This window comes from Amblyraja radiata, chromosome 25 (genome assembly GCF_010909765.2).
Source record: "Amblyraja radiata isolate CabotCenter1 chromosome 25, sAmbRad1.1.pri, whole genome shotgun sequence".
In the NCBI taxonomy this organism is placed as follows: Eukaryota; Metazoa; Chordata; class Chondrichthyes; order Rajiformes; family Rajidae; genus Amblyraja; species Amblyraja radiata.
This window is the reverse complement of record NC_045980.1, coordinates 4878718-4904022: the sequence shown is the minus strand read 5'-3', so window position 1 is coordinate 4904022 and position 25305 is coordinate 4878718. Positions and strand designations below refer to the sequence as shown.

Here is a 25305-nt window from a genome sequence, read left to right as displayed (position 1 = left end):
CCCAACACGAATCACAGGAATTCGTGTCCAATATCTTTATCAAAAACAAGAAAGATGGTGGTTGCCGCATCATCATAGATTTGACTAATTTGAATACTTTCGTACAATATATTCATTTCAAGATGGAAACCTTTGTTACTGCTAAGCAATTGATTTCCAAAGGTTACTACATGGCAAGCATCGATTTAAAAGATGCTTGCTATACAGTACCCATAAGAGGTGACCACAGATGTTATTTAAAATTCAACTGGATGGGTCAGCACTGGCAGTACAGGGCACTACCTAATGATCTAACATCAGCCCCCAGGCTGTTCACTAAAATTTTGAAACCAGCCCTAGCGTTTCTGCGGAAACAAAAACACATGGTAATGGCATATCTAGATGACATACTTATTGTGGGCAAAACTTTGGAATTGGCTAAACAAACGGTAACAGCCACAAAACAATTATTTGAAAAACTGGGGTTTATCATCCATCCAGTCAAATCTAAATTAACGCCTTCAACCACAATGGATTATCTGGGGTTCACCATTAACTCAGCTCACATGTCAGTGACTTTGCCGAAAGAAAAGGTTACAGCCTTAATAGAGGCTTGCAGCTAAATCATTGACATCACTAAACCATCCATCAGACTGGAAGCAAGAATAATTGGCAAAATAGTGGCTGCGTTTCCAGCCACACAATTCGGACCTTTACATTATCGAAATTTACAGAGGGCTAAAATACGAGCACTCAAAATTAATGGTGGTCATTTTGACAGACCAATGAAGCTACCAACAGAGGCCATAATGGAACTAAAATGGTGGAAAGATAACATTAGGCATTGTTCCAATCCAATCATTATCAGCAACCCGTCTATGGTACTACAAACTGATGCCAGTGCACTGGTTGGGGTGCTACCAATTCCATCTCCAGCTGTGGAGGGAGATGGAATGCACAGGAGGCATCATTATTACAAAGACTGGGCATAAACTACCTGGAAATGTTAAGTGCATTCCATGGCCTTAAGTCATATTGTTCTGGGTTATATCACCAGCATGTTAGACTACAAATTGACAACACCACCGTGGTAGCATATATCAACCATATGGGTGGAAACAAATCGACATCATGTGACAATCTGGCCAACACAATTTGGCAATGGTGTATCCAGAGAGATATTTGGATATCAGCTACCTACTTACCAGGTAAACTAAATTTAGTGGCAGACACCAGGTCACACAAATTCAATGAAAAAACTGAATGGATGTTGGATAAAAATGTATTTGCTGAAATTACAGCACGGTATGGAACACCAGATATCGATCTATTCGCATCCAGGCTCAATCACCAGTTATCGAATTATGTTTCATGGGAACCAGACCCTGGGGCAGCGGCAACAGATGCATTTTCGCTGCATTGGGGGGGAGATTGTTTATTTATGCATTCCCTCCTTTCTGCCTCATCAGTCGGGTATTAAGGAAAATACAGCAAGACTCTGCGTCTGGTATTTTGATAGTATCCGATTGGCCTACTCAACCATAGTTCCCGGTGATACTCGACATGGTATTAGAACCATGCATCACCATCCATCATAGGCCTAATTTACTGGTTCATCCCATAACAAGGGAAAGTCACCCATGTCATAATTATACAAACCTATTAATTTGTAGAGTTTGAAAGCACCTCTACTACACCTGGGACTGACGGACCGAACAGTGGATATTATTTCAGTGGCCCACAGACAGTCCACCAAAAAACAATACTTGGTGTACATCAAGAAATGGGAAATGTACTGTCACAACAATAACATCACCCACAGATCTATGAACATCCCGTCTGTTCTGGAATTCCTGGCAAGCCTCCATTACGATGAGGGGCTCAGTTATAGTGCCATCAACTGCGCCAGAAGTGCTCTGTCAACATACCTGTGGCAAGGAACAGAGCGGCATTCTGTTGGGACACACCCCCTGGTAACCAAACTCATGAGGGGCATTTTTAATGTTAATCCCCCAAGAACCAGGTACTCCCAAATATGGGATGTGAGCATTGTACTGACCATGTTAAGAAACTGGTCTCCAGCTACAGCTCTGTCCCTACAGAAACTGACTATGAAAACAGTCATGCTGATGGCCTTGGTCACGGCACAAAGGGTCCAGTCGCTACAGAAATTAAGGCTGGACAACATGACTATTTCATCTGGAAATTTAACTTTTCACATCAATGAATTAGTCAAACAGAACAGACAGGGGTCAGCAGGCCTAAAAATAGAATTCAGGGCCTACCCGACAGATGATCGTCTCTGTATTGTAACACACTTACTATTATATATGGAGTATACCAAGATCATCAGAGGCAAAGAAATGGCATTTTAATCAGCTACAAACAGCCACACAAAAAAGTGACAGTCCAGACCATCTCGAGATGGCTAAAACAGGTCCTAATAAAGGCTGGAGTAGACACTAACATTTTTAAATCTCACTCCACCAGGGCTGCAGCTACATCGGCAGCTATGAAGTTGGATGTTCCTATGGACCAAATCCTCAAGACAGCAGGATGGTCAACGGAGAAAACTTTCCAACGATTTTATAACGAACCAGTAATTGAACCTGGAACATTTGCAGAAACAATTTTAAGTTCTGTAATATAATTTTACCCCATAAATAGGGGCTATAATTTGGTGTTAATAAATGTATCGTTGTTTTTTCAATATCGTATTGATGTCTAATGATGTTAACACTATTCTCCCCATAATCAAGGCAGATGTGATGCATGGACTTGTTTCCACGGCATGAAATCACAGAGCTTTAAAATCTTCACGTAGTCACTCACGTGACTCCGAAGTAAAATAGTAAGATTAAACGAGAACTTACCAGTTTGAAGTTTGATCATTATTTTATGAGGAGTAACGTTGAGGGATTACGTGCCCTCCGCTCCCACCCTTGATCATATACTCAACTGGTATCTCTTCTCTAATCTTACTATGTTTAGTCATTACAGTTATCTGTGATTTCACACCGCTGCTTTGAAGAATGACACGCATGCGTCCTGGTAGGGTTCTTCACGTATTCCCTCAACGTTAGTCCTCATAAAATAACGATCAAACTTCAAACTGGTAAGTTCTCGTTTAATCTTACTATTAATCTTTGGAACTAAACAATTTGAATAATTAAAACACGGAAAACCATTTCAAACAAACCTCCAAAAATGAAGATGCAGATACTTTCTCACTAACTTGTCCCCTCATTGAGGACAATCACAGGGTTGTTATTAATGTGGGACAGGTTCTTCAAGCAGATTCCCCGCTGTGTATACCAGGGCACTCTGTAACCTGGCATACATGTAATGGCAAGGCATGAGTTGGAGAGATGCTGCTATCACGTCTGCATTCCCAAATGCATGTGTGGAAATTTTGAACCAGTAAGCAATCGTGCAGGGAAATATGGGAACTTTCGGCATGTACCACAGAACCCAACTCATTTTCTTTCCTAAGACAGACACAAAGAGCTGGAGTAACTCTGTGGGTCAGACAGCATCTCTGGAGAAAAGGAATAGCTGACGTAACGGGTAGAGACCCTTCTTCAGACCCTTTTTCCTTCTCCAGATTTAAACCAGCATCTGCAGTTCCTTCCAACTCGTTTTCTTTATGAGTGAGAGAACATGTTGGCGAAGATCTGTTAGATTCTTTAGCCGAATCAGTATCTTTCTCCCCACACTAGGTCACTCTGTGAGGCACACAGTTCCATTTTAACACTCCAAATACCCTGTGTTCTTAGGCAGAAATATTTGTAAAATCTTTGATTAAACAATGCACGAGGGCCATGAGGCTAAAATTGTCTTCTTTTAAAAAGTCAGCTCATCTTAAAATATCCCTTCTTTATATTTGAGGAGAACTAACATTGGGATAAGCCACCGTCTAATTGATTTAGACAGCTCTGATTCCCTCGTCGACCAAACTGATGGCATCTGACAGCCCACAGTTCCAGCTTTCAACTGATATAATAGCTGAACACGGATGACGTTCCATCCTGCTGGAAAAGGCTGATTGTTCCGTGGAGAAAACTGAGCAGATTGACAGGAATGGCATCCTGAACAAGTGACAGTGGGATATGTCTGCCAACCGATGTTTTATGCTCTGGCATTCACGTATGACTTTCTTGCTAAGCACGTGTGTCCATTTATGTCTTTTACAACCAAAATATCATTTAAAAATCTACGAAACCATTAAAACAATAGATTGTCTTTTTGAAATATTGCAAAAATTGGAATACCACAAAGGATTGAGTTAACTTGCATCATTCTGGAGTAACACTAGGTGCTTCTACTTGTAAGATCACATCTAAGTTGGTTATATATATATATATATATATATATATATATATATATAAGGTAGACACAAAATGCTGGAGTAACTCAGCGGGACAGGCAGCATCTCTGGAGAGAAGGAATAGATGACATTTCGGGTCAAGATCATAAGTGTGTGTGTGTGTGTATACATACACACACACACTTATATATATGTGTATATATACATAATTATATATATACACACACACTGAACTTTTTTTCTAGTTTATTATATTGTTTACAGAGTACTATGTTTACATATTCTGTTGTGCTGCTGCAAGTAAGAATTTCACTGCTCTATCTGGGACATATAACAATTACACACTCTTGACTATAACATCCAGATAAGATACATCAACCTGTAATTTTTCTCTACTTGGTGTATTTGGCCTTAAGATTATTTTTTGAAGATTCATGCTGGCATTTGATGCAGAAGTGTAAGGTGTTGCATTTTTGGAAGTCAATCCAGGGCAGGAACTTCACAGTGAATGGCAGGGGTCAGGGGAGTGTTGTAGAGCAGAGGGATCTAGGAGTGCATGTACATAGTTTGTTGAAAGCGGCGTCACAGATAGATTGGGCGGTCATGAAGGCTTTCGGTGCATTGAGTTTCATCAGTCAATATATTGAGTATAGAGGTTGGGATGTTATGTTGCAGTTGTACAAGACTTTATTGAGGTCACATTTGGAGTATTGCTTTCAGTTCAGGTCACCCTTCTATAGGAAAGATGATGTTAAGCTGGAAGGAGAGCAGAGAAGACTTATGAGGATGTTGCCAGGACTTGAGGGCCTGAGATATAGGGAGGGGTTGGACAGGCTATTCTTCATGAGTGGAATAGATGAGGTAATTGCACAGTCTATTACCCAGAGTTGAGGGAAACAAAAAACAGAGAATATCGGATTATGGTGAGAGGGGAATTATTTAATAGGAACCTAAGGGGCAACCTTTGTCTCCCCGAGGGTGGTAGGTATATGGAACAAGCTGCTAGCATGGGGTAGTTGAGGGCGGTACCACAACACCATTTAAAAGATATTTGGGCAAGTACATGGATACAAAAGGTTTAGAGCGACATGGGCCAAATGTGGCCATTAGTGTAGAGGGCCATCTTGGTCAGTTTGGGCAAGGGACTTTTTCCACGCTGTATGACTCAATGCTATTGAAAATGGCTGATGTCCTGAGAAATGCATTCAGCTTTCAGAAATGAACTAAGTCCTTTAGTACAAACAGTTTGGTTCATCCAACTAGTCAAAGGGGAGGATATATTGTGTTTCTTTCACAAAATTATTTCATCTGCATCAGAAGCAGCACTAATAATGATACTAAATTCAGGACTGGCATGTTCCAGTAAGGAGGGATTAAGATGGTTAAGTAAGGGAACCTTGGATGGCTAAAGAGGTTATAAAATTAGAAAGAAAAAGGTTGTGTATACAAAGTTGAAGAAGATGGGGAAAAGATTTAATAGGAATCCAAGAGGCAACTTTTTCACACAAAGGGTAGTGGGTGTATGGAACAAGCTGCCAGATGAGGTAGTTGAGGCTGGGACTATCCCATAGTTTAAGAGACAGTTAGGGAGGTACATAGATAGGACAGGTTTGGAGGGATATGGACCAAGCGCAGGCAAGTGGGACTAGTGTAGCTGGGACATTGTTGGCTGGTGTGGGCAAGTTGGGCCAAAGGGCCTGTTTCCACACTCTATGACTCTTTGACTTTGATGAATTCACATTGGGCCTTTGAGGGATAAAAAGCAAGGAGGAAAGATCTCAAGGAGATTAATAGAAATGGATTTGACAAGTCTGGTGAAAGAAAATGTCAGGCTTTTTATACCTCCATTAAAAACAAGATGGTAACTATGGAGACGTTAAGTTTGTTCAAGGGTAAATGAAGGAATTTTTGTTTGGAATCTAGAAAAATCAGGAGATGTAGGCAAGGTACTATTAAGTCCATCTATGTTCATCAAGGAGAAGAACATATGGGACAATGAGATCAGTATGAAGAATACTTCCCACTGTATAGGCAGGACAGTTTGAGATCAAGAAGGAGGAGGTGCTGGGGCTCTTGAAGAGCATTAATTTGGATAAACCCCCAGGGCGATGAGGAAAGGCAAGGGAGGAGATTGTGGGAGCTTTGATGAAGATCTTTGCATCTTATCTAGCCACAGACAAGGTCCCAGAGAACTGGAGAATAACTAACGTTGTTCCTTTACTTACTGTAAGTAGAGAGAATTCAGGGAACTATAGGCTGGCGAGCCTTGTGCCAGTAACAGGGAAACTATGGGAGGGAGTTCTTCAGGATAGAATTTACTTCCATTTGGATGAGAATGGGTTAATCAGGGACAGTCAACATGGCTTTGTACATGACAAGTCACGTCTTACTAATTTAATTGCATTTTTTGAGGGGGTAACAAAAGTGATCAATGAGGGTAAGCCAGTGCATTTTACATAAATTCTGCATTAATTTTAATGACATTTGATAAAGTCCCCTATGGTACGCTGATCCAGAAGAATAAGATGCATGAGATTAACAGTGACTGGATCATACAGTGTCATAACTTTCTTGCTGATCTAAGACATAAGGATGTCAGGGAAGATCAATATTTGTGTTGGAGGTCTGTGATCAGTGGCGTTCTGCAGGGATCTGTGCTGGGACCTTTGTTGTTTTGTGATATATATAAATGACTTGGACCTATATGTAGATGGGGGTTGGTTAGTAAGTTTGCACTCTGTGCTATTCCACTCATGAATAATAGCCTGGCAAACCACTCCTTATTCTTCAGCCCCTCAAGTTTGGTTAGTACGTTTTGTTAGTAAATTACACAAATGAAAAGAGCTATTTTGCAGAAATTGTAAGTGCTAAAATATTTCGATGTAATCTTCCTACAGGATGTGGCAAAGCGTATAGGACTCAACACTGGAAATATATCTTCTCTTTGGAAAGACCTAGCATTAGTAGAAATAAATATTGCTGTCCTACACAGTTTTCAGGTACATTGATGTTTCACTGAAATTTTTTCCCCCCAAATCAATAAGTAAAGAATGTATGGGCTCATTGAAAGTTCTGCTTATTTAGTCTAAGAAAGTGACAATTATGGACCATCACTCTGCTGCGGAGTCCTTCATGAAACACATGGACAATGAATATCGATGCCGAGGAGGCTGTCCCGCAGATTGGGTGTGGATTGTCCCCCCAATGTCAGGAAGCATCACACCTGTCTTCCATCAAGAGATGCTAAACTATCACCTGAGCCCATCATTTGAGTATCAGGTAAGCAGTTTAAATAATACTAGTTTTAGTTTTGTTTCTCATTGTCATGTTGGTTCCTGGTCAAGAATTCTTAACATTTTATCACTCCGATTCATTTAAGATCAACCTCTATAATACAGATGCCCACGTGGAGCCTGAAGGGGTGTTATATTCCCATCACTGAGGCAGAAATGCTCTTAATGTTGAAGAACAACATTGTCATATTAAATGCAACTGCCTACAACCATATCCATGGAAGTGCTGCAAATTTATTGCAACGTTGCAGTCCCTCGACATTAAGTTATTCAGAGGATAAGAACTGTGTAAATCTGATGACAGAGAAGTGTAGATTTGAGTGCACCAAATGAAAGAGATAATGAGTAAAGTGTGGGAGGAAACGGGGACATGTGACACATGTCAGGTTGATAAGCAAATTGGAACCCGGTTCAAAATGAAATGGGAAGAACACAAAGAGACTTTGAACATAGATTATAGCACTTAATGTAAGAGTAAACATAACAGTAGTTTATTTTCAGCCATATACTGTAACTGGTAAGTGGGTAGGAGGAGGGGTGGGGCGTATTAGAGACTGAAAGGTGATCTATGTATGGATATTAAAGGAATAGTTGAAGAACACAAGGTTTACATTAGATATACTTACCAAGGACATTGCAGAAGTTTGCAGAGGGGAAATAATAGGGATAATTGATGGTTGGAATTGACATGCAGAAAGTTAGTTTCATTAAAGTGGGTCAGTTTTCATGTTTAGATGAGGTTTGCACAGAATGCAAAGGGAAATGGGAATGGCGTTTGTAGAAGGCCTGGCCATAGCTTTCTGATCCACCCACATTCATATTGCAGAATGTCATTCCTTTCTCAACTTATGTCGTCAGTGCCAACATGTACCACAGCCATCCACCATCCTCCTTCATCCTTCATAATATCATAAGGCCACCCTGAAACATTCAGCACCAAGGAAGCAATGTACTGTAATTATGCTCCTGAAGCTTACCCCGTTAGTATAGTTCAGTAAAACACTGAGTCAAGCACTGGATCAACTAACTCTTTATTCTCACTCACACAAACAAACTTCCTGTACGATACCTAACCAACACCGAGGGTCCGATCCTGGTCTCTACTCGTCCAAGCCCTTCAGCCTCGTGTGAATAGACACCTCCAGACAGTCAACACAGTCCCAAATGCACTTCCAGAAGATCGACTCCGATCCATGAGGTGTCCCCTCTTTTATACTGTATCGGACCCGTGGCACGAAAATACATGGGTGGGAGGAGCAACCCCTACAAGCCAATCACAAATAACATTAATATTATACATTTATTGACAGATCCCTAACCCAATCACAAAATACCCCATTACATTGTTTCCACAGAAGGTTCTAGTTGGAAGACAGTTCACCAAAGTAAAGAAACATTTCCCCCGGTAATATAAACAATTTGAGCAAGGCTCCATACTTTGACCAATCACAAGATAACAGTGCAAATACTCTGCAACATAATTAGCAATACTTTATAGCACCCCATTCTATAACCAATCCTGATCCTGCATTGGCAACCCAGCTCAGCTCTTTCTGCAAAACCCTCATACATACTAACAATAGAGGGGACATCTGGATGTCGCCTTGTACTTGACTTCCTCCCAGGGTCCAGACACCTTGGAGCCATGAGCCTCCTGGCTTTGCAGCTTTTCACAGAAAGAGAACAAGCAGGCTTTGCAAATGCAGAGATCCTCCATTTTGTGACATACTTATTTGGCCAATATTATCAACATCATCGTGAAAATTGTTTATGGCCACAGAAATGTACTCCCATTAGAAATGAATCCTCAATGCAAAAGCTCCAGCTCCATCAATCTTTTTTCTCCACTTCTAAACAATTGAAATGGACTGTTTAGAAGTGCCTCCCCTTTAACCCTGTCAACAGTATTGGAGATGATATATCTGTTTGAGTGGGCCATGGCCACAGGGAACTCCTGGACTATTTGTCCATGCTCATTCCTCTGCTTGGTCATTATTTACCCCTTCTCTTCCACTTTGTCAACTGTGCTATCTATAACGTGGCACTGCTGCTTCAGTTTCTTATCTTCTTAGGAACACACCAAACAGATGATGGAGGCAAAGATGCTTGCAGAAATTAAACATTACACTGAGAGTAGAGTGATTTTTCTTTTGACATTTGTTTTTCCTAGATTTCATTTTAAAATGTCATTATGCAATTTTACACTCTCCTGAACTCCAGGATCATCCAGAGTGCCAACCACATATAAAATATGTAGAGGGCTTCAGGGACAACATTTCCCTTGGTGAAGAGTCTATAACTCGTGCAATAGACTTGATGAGCTGAATGGCCTAATTCTGCTCCTATGTCTTGTCCTCGTCCAACAATGGAGCCCTGGTGAGCGTGCACACTGTACAATTCCAGCCTCCGATCCTAAAAAGCAAAGACATGCAATGGAGAGGGTGTGGCAAAAATTCACCAGATTGCTTGCTTGTATGACAGGCCAATCTCATATGAGGAGAGTTTGAGTATGAAAGGCCTCTATTGTCATGGGTTTAGAAGAATGGAGACACTTTATTGAGACATATAAAATATGTATAGGACTTCAGGGATGATGTTTTCCCTAATGAAGGATCACAGTTATCTCTAGAGGGTAACTTATTTAGGACATAACAGTGGAGAACTTTCTGCATGCAGAGCTTGGAGGATCTTTGGAAATCTTTGGAGGTACTGTCATTGATAGCATTTGAAACATTTATCAAAGAAATTGAGGGGTATTGTGATGAAGCAGGAAAGTAGAGCTGAGGTGGACTATCAGTCACGTTCAGCGATGGAACAGGCACAAGTAACCAAGTGACCTCCATCAGCTCCCATTTCTTCCTATGATCTTCCTGGTACATTGCATGTCTGGTAGTTAACTGTGTTGTCTGATATTACTCATGCAGATAGACGCATGGTTGACTCATGTGTGGAAAGGAGCTAATGGAACTCCCACCAAGAAGAGAGCTATTGGATTTAAAAAACTAGCAAAGTAAGTTTATTTTTGCATTGTTTATAAAAGCAAAACACTCTAAGAAGCGATGTAGATTTTAATATTTCAATTAGATTTAACATTTAAATTTGTTTAATGTGAGGAGTATCCAATAGTTTCTTCTTCTTTTTGGGTATGGCGTGCACAGCCTAAAGTTGTAGAACAACTTGTTCTATTTGATCTTATTTGATTGTGCACGCCGGGTTGATTGCATTAGTTGAAACAGGGTTGCAATCGTGAAGGTTGCAATCTCCCACCCCATCCAATAGTTTAAATTAACTATTACATTTGCAGTATCATTTCTCCTGATGCATTAGAAATCTTACATCGATCCTAAGGCTGGGATAGGCTCAATCATAGTATGGGGAGAACACAACACATGCATGAGTGGGATCTATGTTATAAAAACCAAAATAGTGTAAAGAAATGCAATCACAGCATCAACATTAAATAATTTTGATAATATCTGTATATACTTTACTTGGGGTAAGAGAAAATTATACTTTTTATTTGATGTAACCATTCTTTTGAGTCAAGCATCCTGACTATGCCTTCATTGTTCTCCATTAAACATGGTCCGCAACACTAGTAACTCCGCAAGTTTGGAGAGATTAAATATTTCGATTTGGCATTGCTCACCCATAGAGTGTTGGGGTTAGATTATCCTTGTCCAGGAGCCACTGTGGGAGTGTCTTCACAAGAAGTTCTACAGCAGTTTAGGAAGTTGGCTCACCAACATATTTTCAAGGGAAATGATTGATGGATAATAAATGCCAGTGACACCCAGATCCTAAACTATGACTTTAAAAATGTCCTTTCAAAATCATACTGACATACAATCAGGCAGAGGAGAATTTAATTTCAAATCAGATAATTAATCTAGAATACAATGTAGCATTAATAATGATGGTTATGAAACTACCAGACTGTCAAAAAAAAGCCCATCTGATCCGTTTATGTCCTTCAAAGAAGGAAGCCTCACTATCCTTATTCAGTCTGGTCTTTATGTGAGTCATGACCTACCAATGTTGTTATCTCTTAACTAAACTCTGGTGAGGAAACCATTCATGGGAAAATAATGTTGGGAGATAAATGTTGGTGTGGCTCACTATGCTTAGATCCCAAGAATGAATAAATGAAAATAAACTTAACTCACAAACTGGACAAGATCCATGGTCAGGTACCAACTTGGGGTGACATTCCTTCAAAAGACCCATCATTACCTGATCTGTGAAGTCTACTTGTTCTAATTCTCTGTTGTTTTCATTTGAAAAGGGCTGTGAAGTTCTCAACCAAGTTGATGAGACAAGTAATGGCTAAACGAGTAAAAGCCAACATCTTGTACGCTACGGAAACTGGGAAGTCGCAATCCTATGCAAAAACGCTGTGTGAAATCTTTAAGCATGCTTTTGATGCAAAGGTGAGAAAGATATTTATTTTAATTGCACTCCTTTAAGTTATTTCACAAAGGAATATTACAATGATTGATTTGCACAATGGGTGAGATTTTCCTGGAAGAGTGTCCAGGCATCATTGAATTCCCTGATTGTCCTTCATCTAAATCATTCAAAAGAAAATTAAGAGCGTTGCTTTGCTAGTCTGTGCTTTGACCCAATCTGGTGTCTGCTATTCTCACAACCCGTTGCAGTGAACCTTACTGTGGATCTAGAAAAAGGAGAATAGTGGAATTATTATACACAGAGAGTAGATGGAAATGTGAGAAAAACAAGGAAAGTGTGACCAGTCCAGTTAAGTACAAAGGTTTGCACAGACATGGTGGGCCAAAGGGCCTGTTCCAATGCTGTACAATTCTGACTCTATAACTCTATAACATATCTCCTTCTCTCAATGAGAATAGACAACACCAAATTATATCAGCTCTACATAGCCAGGGGAAACAGATGGCCATATAAATACAGGTATATGCTCAGAATTCTGTGTACCAATGTTTCCTCTGGTGGCATTGGTAATGTTGAAAAATGACTCCAGTACAGCTGCCTATTGCCTCAAATTACAAGTTAAAGGCTAGCACAATGTATTTGTGGGGCTCTTTAGCACTTACTTCAGAGGAGCCCCAGATGTGGTCATACTTTGACTAGACGATAGACACAAAAAAGCTGGAGTAACTCAGTGAGCCAGACAGCATCTGGAGAAAAGGACTAGGTGATGTTTCGGGTCATGACTCTTCTTCGGGATCAAACCTGGTTCTCTGAGGTAGCTGTGAGGCAACAGCTGTACTTGCTGCACCACTGTGCCACGCTGATGAACAGTCATCGTGGATTTCAAAGGGAAAATCTTGTTTTAATATCCTCACTAAGTTTTTAAGCGATAACACAGATGGTTATTCAATAAATGTAATTTATCAAGATTTTTAACACATCATCAAAAAGGAGGACAAGAATAGACTACTGAATAAAGTCTAAAATCATGAGAGGCATAGATAGTGTAGACAGTCAGAACTTTTCCCCAGGATAAAAATATTAAATGTTAGAGGACCTAGAATAGTAAGATTAAACGAGAACTTACCAGTTTGAAGTTTGATCTGTATTTTATGAGGAGTTACGATGAGGGATTACGTGAAGAACCCGCTCAGTGCGCAGGCGCGGCATACTTCCAAGCAGCGGTGTGGAATCACAGATAGACACAGTTATTTTGAAGTAAACATAGTAAAGATAAGGAGACATCAATTTATTAGTTTGATCCATATAATGAGGGTGGGAGCGGAGGGCACGTAATCCCTCATCGTAACTCCTCATAAAATACAGATCAAACTTCAAACTGGTAAGTTCTCGTTTAATCTTACTATTTTACTTCGGAGTCACGTGAGTGACTACGTGAAGATTTCAAAGCTCTGTGATTTCAAACCGTGTAACAGTTTCATTTCACTCACTGCCGAAGTTCTTGAGGGAGGAAGTGTTATCGTAATGAACCAATGAGTCTATTTGTAGAAAAACACAATGGTATTTTTTAAACAATAACAACAAAGAATTAAGTTGCTCCCCTGGGCTTAAATTAAATATTTGCAGTTCGTAAATCTTTACTGCAAATAAACCAGGTTTTGCCAACGGCTTATTATAAAATTTCTGAACGGTCTTTTCCCTTCCCACCATCCTGCTGTAGCCAGGATGTGGTGTATAGGCATGTCCATTCTTTAGCCGTCGACATGGATGCTGCCCTGGTGGAATAAAATTTGTACATGTTAGTGTTTATCCCAGCAGTTTCTAGCACCTGCTTGAGCCATCTCGCAATGGTTTGGCTCGTACCCCACCATAAGGTTTTTGTGGCTGACCCACAAGGCTTTTCATCTCCCTCGAATATTCTGGTTGTGTCTATGTAGGATAGTAGGTAGGTCATGGCACATAACCGTGGTTCTGGTGGGTAAGCCACGACTGGATTAGGTGTTCCTGGTCTGCTCTGTTTGACCAGTCGCTGGATAACGACAGATCTGGTCTGGAGCTGTGATCATGTTGTCCAGTCGCAATAGGTGTAGTGACTGGACCCTCTGAGCGGATACAAGTGCCATCAACCTAAGCGTCTTTAGTGTAGCTTGCTCGAGGCCGGGGGATCTGGCTGGTGGCCATTCCCTGAGATATGTCAGGACCACACTGATATCCCAAATATGGGTATACCTGGGCTTAGGGCTTGATATTGTAAATGCCCTTCATCAGTTTTACCACCAGTGGATGGGATCCCATCGCCTGTTGTCCTGCCGCTGGTTTGAGATAAGCAGAAAGAGCACTGCTGCTGTGTTGATGGCACTGTAGCTGATCCCTACATCGTGGTGTAGATGGCCAGGAACTCCAGTATGTTGGTGGCTGTAGCTGTTGCGTATGTTGTCCATGTTTCCTGGCAGTACTTCTCCCTTTTTTGATGCTGGTTAAGTACTGCCTCTTGGTGGATGTTCGAAGGGATGCCGACATGGTGGTGATGGTTTGTTTGGACAATCCCAGTTCCAGGTAAGGTCTGTTCAAACTTGCAACCCAGACGTTTAATTTTCTCATGGCATGGGTGTTTAGCTTACCTGGTAGGTAAGTAGCTGATAGCCAAAAATGTCTTTCGACATACCATTGCCAAATCATGTTGACCAATTTGTCGCATGATAATGATTTTATGCCACCCATATGGTTAATATAAGCCATCACCGTAGTATTTATCAATTTGTAACCGAACATGCAAGTGCTGCATATTAGATACATATGCTTTTAAACCATAAAAGGCGCCCAACATCTCTAGATAGTTAATGCCCAGTGTAAGTAGTAATGATGACTCTAGTTTAGTCCATCTACCACTTGTGCTGGATATGGAGTTAGTCGCTCCCCAGCCTTGAGCACTGGCATCTGTTTGAATAACTAAAGTAGGGTTAGTGATAAAGATAGGGCTGAAACTATGCCAAACGTTTTCTGCCCACCACTGTAGCTCTGATATTGCTTCAGTGGGTAAGTTCATGACACGATCATAGTGACCTGTATGTCGTTTTATTGCCCGTACCTTTGCTCTCTGTAAATTTTTTGATAGTGCAAAGGTCCGAATTGTGTAGCCGGAAATGCTGCTACCATTTCCCCAATTACTCTTGCTACTTGTCGAATAGTTGGTCGCTCGTTGACCATTAATTTGTTACATGATTGTGCTAATTCAACCATTTTTGCCTTTGGCAAGGTAACAGTCATATGGACTGAGTTAATTGTGAAGCCCAGGTAGTCCATGATAGTGGATGGCTTCAACTTAGATTTATCTGGATGTAGGACGAACCCCAGAGTTTCGAGGAGCTGTTTTGTAGCTGATACTGCTGCCACAGCCAATTCCATCGTTTTACCTACTATGAGAATATCCTCCAGATATGCCATGACAATATGTTTTTGTTTTCTTAGTATTGCCATGGCTGGGTTCAATATTTTGGTGAATAATCTTGGGCTGAAGTTCACCCATAGGGCAATGCTTTGTACCATCCAGATAAATTTTAGGTATCTGCGATGATCCTTGTATATGGGTACTAGATAGTAAGCATCTTTAAGATAAATGCTTGCCATGAAGTGTCCTTTGGAATTCAGTTGTTTGGCAGTAACATATGTCTCCATTTTGAAATGTATATACTTAACAAATTTGTTTAGTGATGTTAAGTCAATGATGATGCGACAGACACCATCTTTTTTGGTTTTAGTGAATATATTCGATACAATTTCCAAAGGTTCATGTTTGGTCTTTTCGATGACCCCCTTTGTGATAAGTCTCACCAGTTCAGCTTGTCCCTCACGTTTCTCTTTGACGGAGGGAGAAATACCCTTTGGGGCCATTGTTGAACTGGCGGCGTTTTTTCTGACATGAATTGTATTTTATATCCTGTAATGTTGTTGAGTATATACTTGTCACTCGTGACCATACCCCATGCTTCTTTAAACAAGTGTAATCTCCCCCTTGTTAATAAAGCACCCTTATTCTCTATATGCTGGTAGCGACCAGACCCACCTACCTCCATGGTTATTGGCGATTCTGTTTCTTCATTTTCCTGAAGATTTTGTTCTGACGTGCTGGCGATGTTGGGGGGAGGCGCATTTTCCAGAGGGTCCGCTGCGGGCCCTGATCTGAAAGATCTTTGGGGATAATGTGCGGACCCCAAGCGTTCACCAGTCCCATATTGCGGACGTCGACTGGTGGATGCCGTGGGGTGCTGCCACTTGGGTATCGGAGGTCTTGGTTTGCTCGTCCCGGGGCCTGCCCTCATTAGGCCGAAGGTTTTTGATGCTTCCTGCATCTCCTTCAGTTTTTATTGAAATCTTTCCCAAATAGCAGCGCGTCCGTCTCCGCAGCTGGGGCTTTACCCAAGCCAGCAAATTTGGGATTGAGGGCAGGTCTTATGTTTCCCTCCGTAGATTGTTGATCTCAAATTGTGTGGTACACATTAATGCCAGCACATCCTGCTGGCAGGTATCCATCTCCGTGGTCTCCACGGAACGAGCAAAGGCTGTGATGGCTGACGTCAGGAGCCTTAGGATCCGCTGTAGCTTGAGTTCTTGGGTCTGGATGTGTGACCCACATGTCCCCAGATTTGGCTGTTGACACTTTTTACTTTGAGGGCCTCACCGTTTTCTGGTGCTGTGTTGTTTCAGCACCTCAGCGAGCACCTTTTCCAGTAATGGTTGATGCTGGCCGCCATTCTTGGTTCCAGCGGTGCTCCAGCCCGTGGGGTTGCTACAAGCGGTCCATCACACCCAGCAGCTCTTCATGTTCCTGCACCCCTGGCATACTCCCGAATTCGTCCGCCTGCCCCTGTTCCAGACCAGCCCAGCCCTGGTCACCAATGCTAGCCTCCAGTAATGAGGGAGCAAAGGGCAGTGCATGAGGCACTGTGGAGGGGGTGCCTGACCTCCCTCCGCGAGAGCGCTCTTTCTGCGCATCTCGCTGGAGCTGCTCCAATTGCTGTTGGATGCAGCTCAGGCGGCTGTCTCTCCTCCATTTAGGTGGAGACATGTCCCCGTCCGACGAATCGGACGCCACCGGCCGGATGCCTGTTCGGATGGCTAGACATCCAGCCCGCAGTTCAGGCACTAGCGGGACTGGGCTCGGCGCGGTGATGGGGATAGCGGGGCGCCCGGTTATTGTTCCTACCGCCTGTTGCTGCCCCCCTTGCAATGGAACGCTCCTCCGCTGGAGTCGAGCGGGGGACAGGTTCTTCTGGAGCTTTTGTGCCTTGTGTAGCGAGAGCGCCCCTCAAGCAGCGCGTCTCGCAGGCATCTGCTCCGTGAGCCGCTCCAGCGGCTCAGGCGGCTCTCTCTCCCCCCGTGCGGGTGGAGAGACGTCCCGTCCGACATCGGGAAACACCTGCCGGATGCCTCTCGAGTGGCTATGCGTCCAGCCCGCTGCTTCAGGTACTAGCGGGCTGGCCTCGGTACAGTGTCGGGGAATTACGGAACACCGGGTCGCTCCTACCGCCCGTTGCTGACCCCCTCCACAACGGGAAAACGGGGGACAGTTTTATCCAGAGCCTTTTTCTCTGCCTGTAAAACACAAGCAGAAAAAGGCTCACCTGTAAAGAAAACCCGACCTCAGGGTACTCACCTGACGGTCCGGTTCATCCTGTAACGGGACAGCCTAGCTCCCGTGGCAGCCGCTGTTGCACTGCTGGCGTAATGCCGCGCCTGCGCACTGAGCGGGTTCTTCACGTAGTCACTCACGTGACTCCGAAGTAAAATTAAGGTCAGAGGAACAAAGTTTAAAGGAAATGGTTTGGGTGAGTTTTTGACACAGAGAGTGGTGGATGCTTAGAACACCCTGCTGTGTGTGGTGATGGAGGCAGAGACGATAGTAGCATTTAAGAGACTTTTGGATAGATATCCATGAATATGTAGGAAATGGAGGGATATGGATTATATGTAGGCACAGACATTATGTGACAAAGAGCCTGTTCCTGTGCTGTACTATTCTATGTGTAGGAAGAAGCTACAGATGCTGGTTTACACCAAAGATTGACACCAAATACTGGAGTAACTCAGCGGGTCAGGCAGCAACTCTGAAGAAAAGGAGTAGGTGACGCTTCGAGTCAAGACCCTTCTTCAGTGTGATAAAGGTTCTCAACCCGAAATGTCACCTATTATTTTTCTCCAGAGATGCTGCCTGACCTGCTGAGTTAAAGGCCTGTCCCACCGTACGAGGTAATTCAAGAGTTCTCCCGAATTTTCCCCTGATTCGAACTCGGAGAATGTCTGTTGCGGGTCAGTAGGAGTTCGTGGATGCCCCGTAGCGACTCGTACGAGTAACAGTAGGTACTCGGGAAATCCGGTAAACTCATGACGTTTTTTCAACACTGTGAAAAATGTCTACAGGTAAAAATGGTTACTTTTTACTCGTACGAGCCGCTACTCCTACGGACCCGCTACGGACATTCTCCGAGTTCGAATCAGGGGAAAACTTGGGAGAACTCTTGAATTACCTCGTACAGTGGGACAGACCCTTTACTCCAACATTTTGTGTCTGTACTTTTTTATGGTCTATGAAATTACCTATTTCCTTTATTACTAAAAAAGGAAGAAGTTTAGACTTTATTGCCTTCCATCACAGTGAGGAACATGGGGAATCCACTATGGTGGATGTTTATTTTAATTTTTACGTAGTTGTGTGTCTTGTTGCTTTTTATTAGTATGGCTGTACGGTAATTCAAATTTCACTGTACCTTAATTGGTACATGTGACAATAAACTGACCTTGAAACCTTGACCTCATTAGTTAATTAAACTAATTTACTGATGGTTAACAGATGTTGCTTTTTATAAATAATGTACAGTTTTATATTTCTACCATTGCATTAAAAAGAATCAATAGCAAAAAGTATGGAGCTGAAGCTTTGTGATTGCCCATATTTGTTTCTTTTGCAGGTGATATCCATGGATGAGTATGATATTGTGCATCTAGAACATGAAGCTTTGGTGCTGGTGATTACAAGCACTTTTGGCAATGGGGATCCACCTGAGAATGGAGAAGTATGAAACTTATTGAATGAAACTCTGGCATTCATTTCCAAGTGAAACGTAAACAATAGACAATAGATAATAGACAATATGTGCAGGAGTAGGCCATTCGGCCCTTCGAGCCATTCAATGTGATCATGGCTGATCATCCCCAATCAGTACCCCGTTCCTGCCTTCTCCCCATATTCTCTGACTCCGCTATTTTTAAGAGCCCTATCTAGCTCTCTCTTGAAAGCATCCAGAGAACCTGCCTCCACTGCCCTCTGAGGCAGAGAATTCCACAGACTCACTACTCTCTGTGATAAAAAAGTGTTTCCTCGTCTCCGTTCTAAATGGCTTACTCCTTATTCTTAAACTGGGGCCCCTAGTTCTGGACTCCCCCAACATCGGGAACATGTTTCCTGCCTCAACAGCTTGCTCTATATACCCACCGCCCTCTCAGTGAAAAGGTTGTCCCTCAGCTCTGTATTAAATCCAGCACCTGTTTGTGAACTCACGATATCTATTCCCCTCAAGATTGTAATTAAACCAGTTTTGGCTTCATGAAAAGATTTCTATTGTGTTTTTTAAATCTGAAGAATGTGAACTGTTCACTTCATAATGATGCAAACAACAAAATAGAACAATTAACATCATTGTACCTGAAAACAAATGCAAGTTTGCCAAATGGTTAGTCATGATATTAACATGACTTTTCCATCTCGTTCTTCTAGAAATTTTCTTCTGCCCTGATGGAAATAAAGCACCCGCATTCAAAATCAGCAAAAGGACCGTGAGTGGGATTGAAACATTATTATCGCTAATTCTCTTTTAAAATCGTCAGACCCAAGGCAAATGATTATCTGTGAACTGAAGATATTATCGCTATGATACTAGTGAATCAGTTTTTATGGCAGGGTGGCGCAGCGGTAGAGTTGCTGCCGTACAGCGCATGCAGCGCCAGAGACCCAGGTTCGATCCCTACTACGGGTGCTGTTTCCCTACGACCTTGTGGGTTTTTCCGAGATCTTCGGTTTCCTCCCACACTCCAAAGACGTACAGGTTTGTAGGTTAATTGGCTTGGTATAAATTGTAAATTGTCCCTAGTGTGCGTAGGGTGGTGTTGATATGCGGGGATTGCTGGCGGTGCAGACTCAGTGGGCTGATGGGCCTGTTTCCACGCTGTATCTCTAAACTAAACTAAAATAAATGTATCTATACTCTCTTCAGGGGTTATAAAATTCGCTTCAACAGTGTATCCTCAATCTCAGATGCCCGGAAATCTTCAAGTGCTGAACCAGAACATAGAGACAGCTTTGGGAGTACAGGTCCCTTAGCCAATGTGAGGTAATTACTTCCAAACCAATATTTCTGAAACAACATTTTAAAATACTTCAGGTTGTTACCTAGGGTGAAGTGGTTGACATGTGGGGAGGTTGAGATGGTTGAACTTCAGGAGAGAGATGATCTACCTGAAAAGTATACCAATGGGTGTTAACAAGGTAGAGTTGCTTCCTGACAGCGCTTACAGCGCCGGAGACCCGGGTTCAATCCTGATTACGGGTGCAGTCTGTACAGAGTTTGTACGTTCTCCCCGTGACTGCGTGGGTTTTCTCCAAGATCTTCAGTTTTCCGCCACACTCCAAAGACGTCCAGGTTTGTAGGGATAATTGGCTTGGTATAAATGTAAAATTGTCCCGAGTATGTGTAGGATAGTGTTTGTGTGGGGATCGCTGGTCAGTGCGGAGGCGGTGGGCTGAAGGGCCTGTTTCCGCACAGTATCTCTAAACTACACTACATTAAAATAAAATGCACAAAAATTGACTGGAACACACTTCAATCTGTGCAATGGAAAAGGAGCATTGGAAAGCAAACCCACAGTGTTTTTGTAACATGCCAACCGAACTACCCCAACAAAAGCTGACTAACTATTTACACAGGTTCTTGTTTGCTGCCTTTTGTAATTAAAATGTGCAAAAGAACATAAATAATGACGTGCTTATATTAAATTCTCAGTGTGATTGTATTGTTTTGCAGATTTTCTGTCTTTGGTCTTGGTTCTCGAGTTTATCCACATTTCTGTGCTTTTGCTCGCGCTGTTGACACCCTACTGGAAGAGTTTGGTGGAGAACGAATTATGAGAATGGGTGAGGGCGATGAACTCTGTGGACAGGAGGAATCATTTCGAACATGGGCTAAGAGAGTTTTTAAGGTTATTATATTTTCCTACATAACTACTAACATTTAAAAACTAAATCTGTCTCATCTTACTCACTAAAACCTAATTTTGAATTAAACAAATAGTTAAATATTAAATATTAAAGAAATTGCACAATTTCAAATTTCAATGTAAATGAAAATGTACAAAATGTACAGGGAAGATTGATCAAGCTAAATTGACAGTGGAAGGTCTGATGAAAGGTCCTCACCCGAAACATCACCCATTCATGTTCTTCAGAGATAATGCCTGACACACTAAATTGAAACATTTAGACTTTAGAGATCCAACATGGAAACAGGCCCTTCTGTCCGCCAACCAGCGATCACCCCGTACACTGACACTATCCCACACACAGGATAATTTTTAACCAAAGGCAATTAATCTACATACCTGTACATCTTTGGAGTGTGAGAAGAAACCAGAGAGTGTATTATCTGTGCGGAGAAGGTATTAGAAGTATTAGCTGTAAGTAGAAGTTGGACAAACTTGGATTGTTTTCTCTAGAATGTCGGAGGCTGTGGGGAGTCCTGACAATTATGAGAAGCATAGATAGGGTAGACAGTCAGACATTTTTTTCAAAGAGTGAAAATGCCCGTCTCGAGACCATAGCATTAGAGGGGCAAAGATTAAAGGAAATGTGTGAGGTAAATGTAACTTGGCATCATGTTTGGCAGGACTGTGTGGGCTTAAGGGTCTATTCCTGTGCTGCATTTTTTATGTTTACGTATGAAGAATTTTAATGTTCCCGTCAACAGATCACTGGCATATGCAAAAGGATTAGAAGTACATTAGAAAGTAACAGCAGAGTGTTAATAGAATGTAGCAAATTAGTGGCAGAGCATATAAATGTAATAAGAATAATGAAAAGTGATGTTTATTTTGTGCTGTTGAACACTAAACAGCGGGACACTGATTGAGGCAGGCACCATGCATGAAGAGAAATGCAGAATGTAAGTTTGCAATCAATTGCGGAGACCAGGCCACAGTGTGGGATGTTGCTTCACAGATGAAAGAACAATTTATACAGTGTCGTTAATACTGTAAAGCGCCTCAGACTGATTCAGAATAAAAATGCCAGCCAGAAATTTGAGGAATGGTGGCAAAACAGAAGTTTAGACCAAGAGCTATGTTACAGGTTTGATGAGATCTTAAAGGAAGAAGGTGAAGAGAATTAGAAAGCAAAATGCAACCATGTCCTTCCACAAACACCAGTCCCTTGAGTTACAGTGAACCAACTAATTGCCATGTAAATGTGTATACACCAATATAACACAAGCATAAAGTTAGGAAGCGTGCAACAGCGATTCACCAGGTTGTCACCTGAACTTGCAGTTTGGAGTAAGAGTAAGAGGGAAAGAGTAAGGAGAGGTTGGATAGGCTGCAACCTCTTTTGCTTTGAGCATGGGAGGCTGAGCGATGACCTTATTAATCTGTACAAGATCACGAGGAGCATGGATAAAGTGTACGCTCATAGTCTATTTCCCAATTCCAGAACTAGAGGGCATAGGGAAACTTTTCATCCAGAGGGCAGTTTGTATCTAAAATGAGCCGCCAGAGGAAGCTAAAGAAGCAGAATAAATTATAATTTTAAATTACATATGGACGGATATATATTTAGATAGGAGAGGTTTGCAAGGGATTGGGACAAATAGACCGAAATGAGACTAGTCCAATACGCCAATTTGGTCCGCATGTTCAAGGTGGCTGATTCCATGCTGTACAGCTCTATGACTCTATGACTCTGTGACTCCATGACTCCATGCTTCTGTGACTCTATGCTGCTTTTAGACTGCCTGTGATGTATTCTGCGTGGGGGATGACGTAAATATTGAAAATGCCAACAAATCCTTAATAAGTAATGATCGCAGCTGGAAGAGGGCAAAATTCCGCCTGTCCTATCAAACCACAGCACCTGACCTCACACAAGGTATGTGTTACTGAAAAATAACTTGCACAATTTTAATTATCATCTTTTGATTGTTATAAATAACACTTTGAATGTTTCCTTCTGGCAAAGCTCTCAATAGCATTCATAAAAAGAAAATTTCTGCTGCAAGACTATTATCCCGACACAACTTACAAAATCCAAAATCCAGGTACTGCATTTTAGCTTTTTTGGAATAAACCTTTGAATGTAATCATGTCCTTCATGTTAAAATATTAAGTGTTTGTTGCCTTGCTACTCCTACTGAGAGTGAGTTATTATATCATGTTTATAAACTGAAAAACAAGGTTGTATATATGCAAACCTTTTAAGACCTCGAGAATTCCTTTAATAAATTTGCAGACAGGGAACTACTTTTCAAACGTTGTCAGAGATAGATACAAAATGCTGGAATAACTCAATGAGACAGGCAGCATCACTGGAGAGAAGGAATGGGTGACGTTTCATGTCGAAACCCTTCTTCAATGTTTTCGCTATTTTCATATGTATTTACATTTATGTTCTGCATTCACGTTTTAACAGTTAATAAGTGTGTAGTGTGATGCAGTGATGTTGGTTGATGCATAGCTAGGGTACTGCTGAGAACTCTCCTTACTATCAAAATATTGACATGGCATAATTCCCAGCCAACTGAAAGAGAAGTTTGGACTTCTCCACACCATACCCCTGCAATAGCACAACTTCATCAATATTGCCTTGCAATGCCACTGTAGATCACGTGTTTGAGACCGAGGAGTGGAACATGAAGCCATATCTCCAAGAGATGAGATTGCTTGGAGTGATCCAGGACTAACACAGAGGCACCAGATATCAAAGATAAAGTCACCATCATTTCCCTCCAAAGCTGACTGGGCTTGTTGGTTAATGCAAAAAATGTAGTGTAGAGTTCCACTGCTCATTTAGACCAACAATTAAATAGGCAAATCTTAGCAGGCCACAGTCCTAATTAGGGCAGATTAGATTGGCGTAGATGGGCAAAATGGTCAGGATTGACGCGATGGAGCGAAGGAGCCGTTTCTGACCTCTACAACTATCGATGTATGACTCTAATAGCAGAGGGAAGAGCTGGCTCTGTGATTCTCCATATTTGTCCACAGCGACTACTTATCCAGAGAATTAACACTTGGACCAAGCAGTGGATATTCACTGGAGCCCATGGATATTTATCTCAGAAATATGCCGGGCGGTCACGATGGCGCAGCGGTAGAGTTGCTGCCTTACAGCGCTTGCAGCGCCTGAGACCCGAGTTCGATCCCAACTACGGGTGCTGTTTGTACCGACTCAGTATGTTCTCCCCGTGACCGTGTGGGTTTTCTCCGAGATCTTCAGTTTCCTCCCACACTCCAAAGAGTACAGGTTTATAGGTTAATTGGCTTGGTATAAATGTAAATTGTCCCTAGTGTGTGTAGGATAGTGTTAATGCGCGGAGATCGCTGGTTGGGGTGGACTCGGTGGGCCAAAGGACTTGTTTCCCCGCTGTATCTTTAAATTAAACTAAACTAAACTAAAAGCCTCATGAATTAAGGGGAAACAAAGAGCGAAGATTTTGTTGGGGAAGATTGTCGGTGGGGACTGTAGGATAAGACAGTTAGTGGGGAGTCTTTGAGAACCTAACCAAGGTTTATCTTGTATGTCTGTAGAGGGCCAGGGGTGTTTAAGTGTTAATTTGCACATGATGGGGAGAATTGCTAGCTAATGAATAACAGGTGGTTTTGCAAAATAGCAAAGGGTGTTGTGACTGAAAAGGGAAGAGGCTCGATACCAAGTAGAACAAATCTGTTCTAGACAATGAGAACCGGTGCAGAAATGTGCTGATTGTGTGATTAGCTGAAATAATTGCGTGGGACGGCGAGGGGCTATTAATGTTCAGAGTTTTGTCTGAGCCAAGTTTAATAGCCTGATGGCTGTGGGGAAGTAGCTATTCCTGAACCTGGTCATTGTAGTCTTCAGGCTCCTGTACCCAGGGCCGGTGCTAGGAATTGCGGGGCCCAATTAGAAAATTGATGGCGGGGCCCCTACTCTAGAAAAGTAAAAATTTATGTATGTTTATATTTCGTGTAGTATGCTCGTCTTTAACCAACAAAAAACATTAA

General features: G+C 42.0%; 1 protein-coding gene and 1 long non-coding RNA gene across 3 annotated transcripts in view; one reads left to right on the top strand and one right to left on the bottom strand.

Annotated features, from left to right (window-relative positions):
• nos1 (nitric oxide synthase 1) overlaps positions 1-25305 on the top strand; it is a 127444-nt gene that overhangs the window by 74142 nt on the left and 27997 nt on the right. For both annotated transcript variants that reach the window (XM_033043108.1, XM_033043109.1), the window contains exons 10-19: positions 7204-7305; positions 7391-7585; positions 10524-10609; positions 11885-12029; positions 18975-19079; positions 19781-19839; positions 20277-20393; positions 21084-21258; positions 23056-23194; positions 23285-23363. In XM_033043108.1, coding sequence (XP_032898999.1) covers positions 7204-7305; positions 7391-7585; positions 10524-10609; positions 11885-12029; positions 18975-19079; positions 19781-19839; positions 20277-20393; positions 21084-21258; positions 23056-23194; positions 23285-23363 — 1202 coding nt within the window. The remainder of the gene's footprint in view (positions 1-7203; positions 7306-7390; positions 7586-10523; positions 10610-11884; positions 12030-18974; positions 19080-19780; positions 19840-20276; positions 20394-21083; positions 21259-23055; positions 23195-23284; positions 23364-25305) is intronic.
• Positions 1160-10562, bottom strand: LOC116987237. Its single transcript, XR_004415671.1, has 3 exons — positions 10530-10562; positions 7001-7006; positions 1160-1172 (listed from the first exon to the last, which is right to left on the bottom strand). It is a non-coding gene; the product is annotated as an uncharacterized LOC116987237 (long non-coding RNA).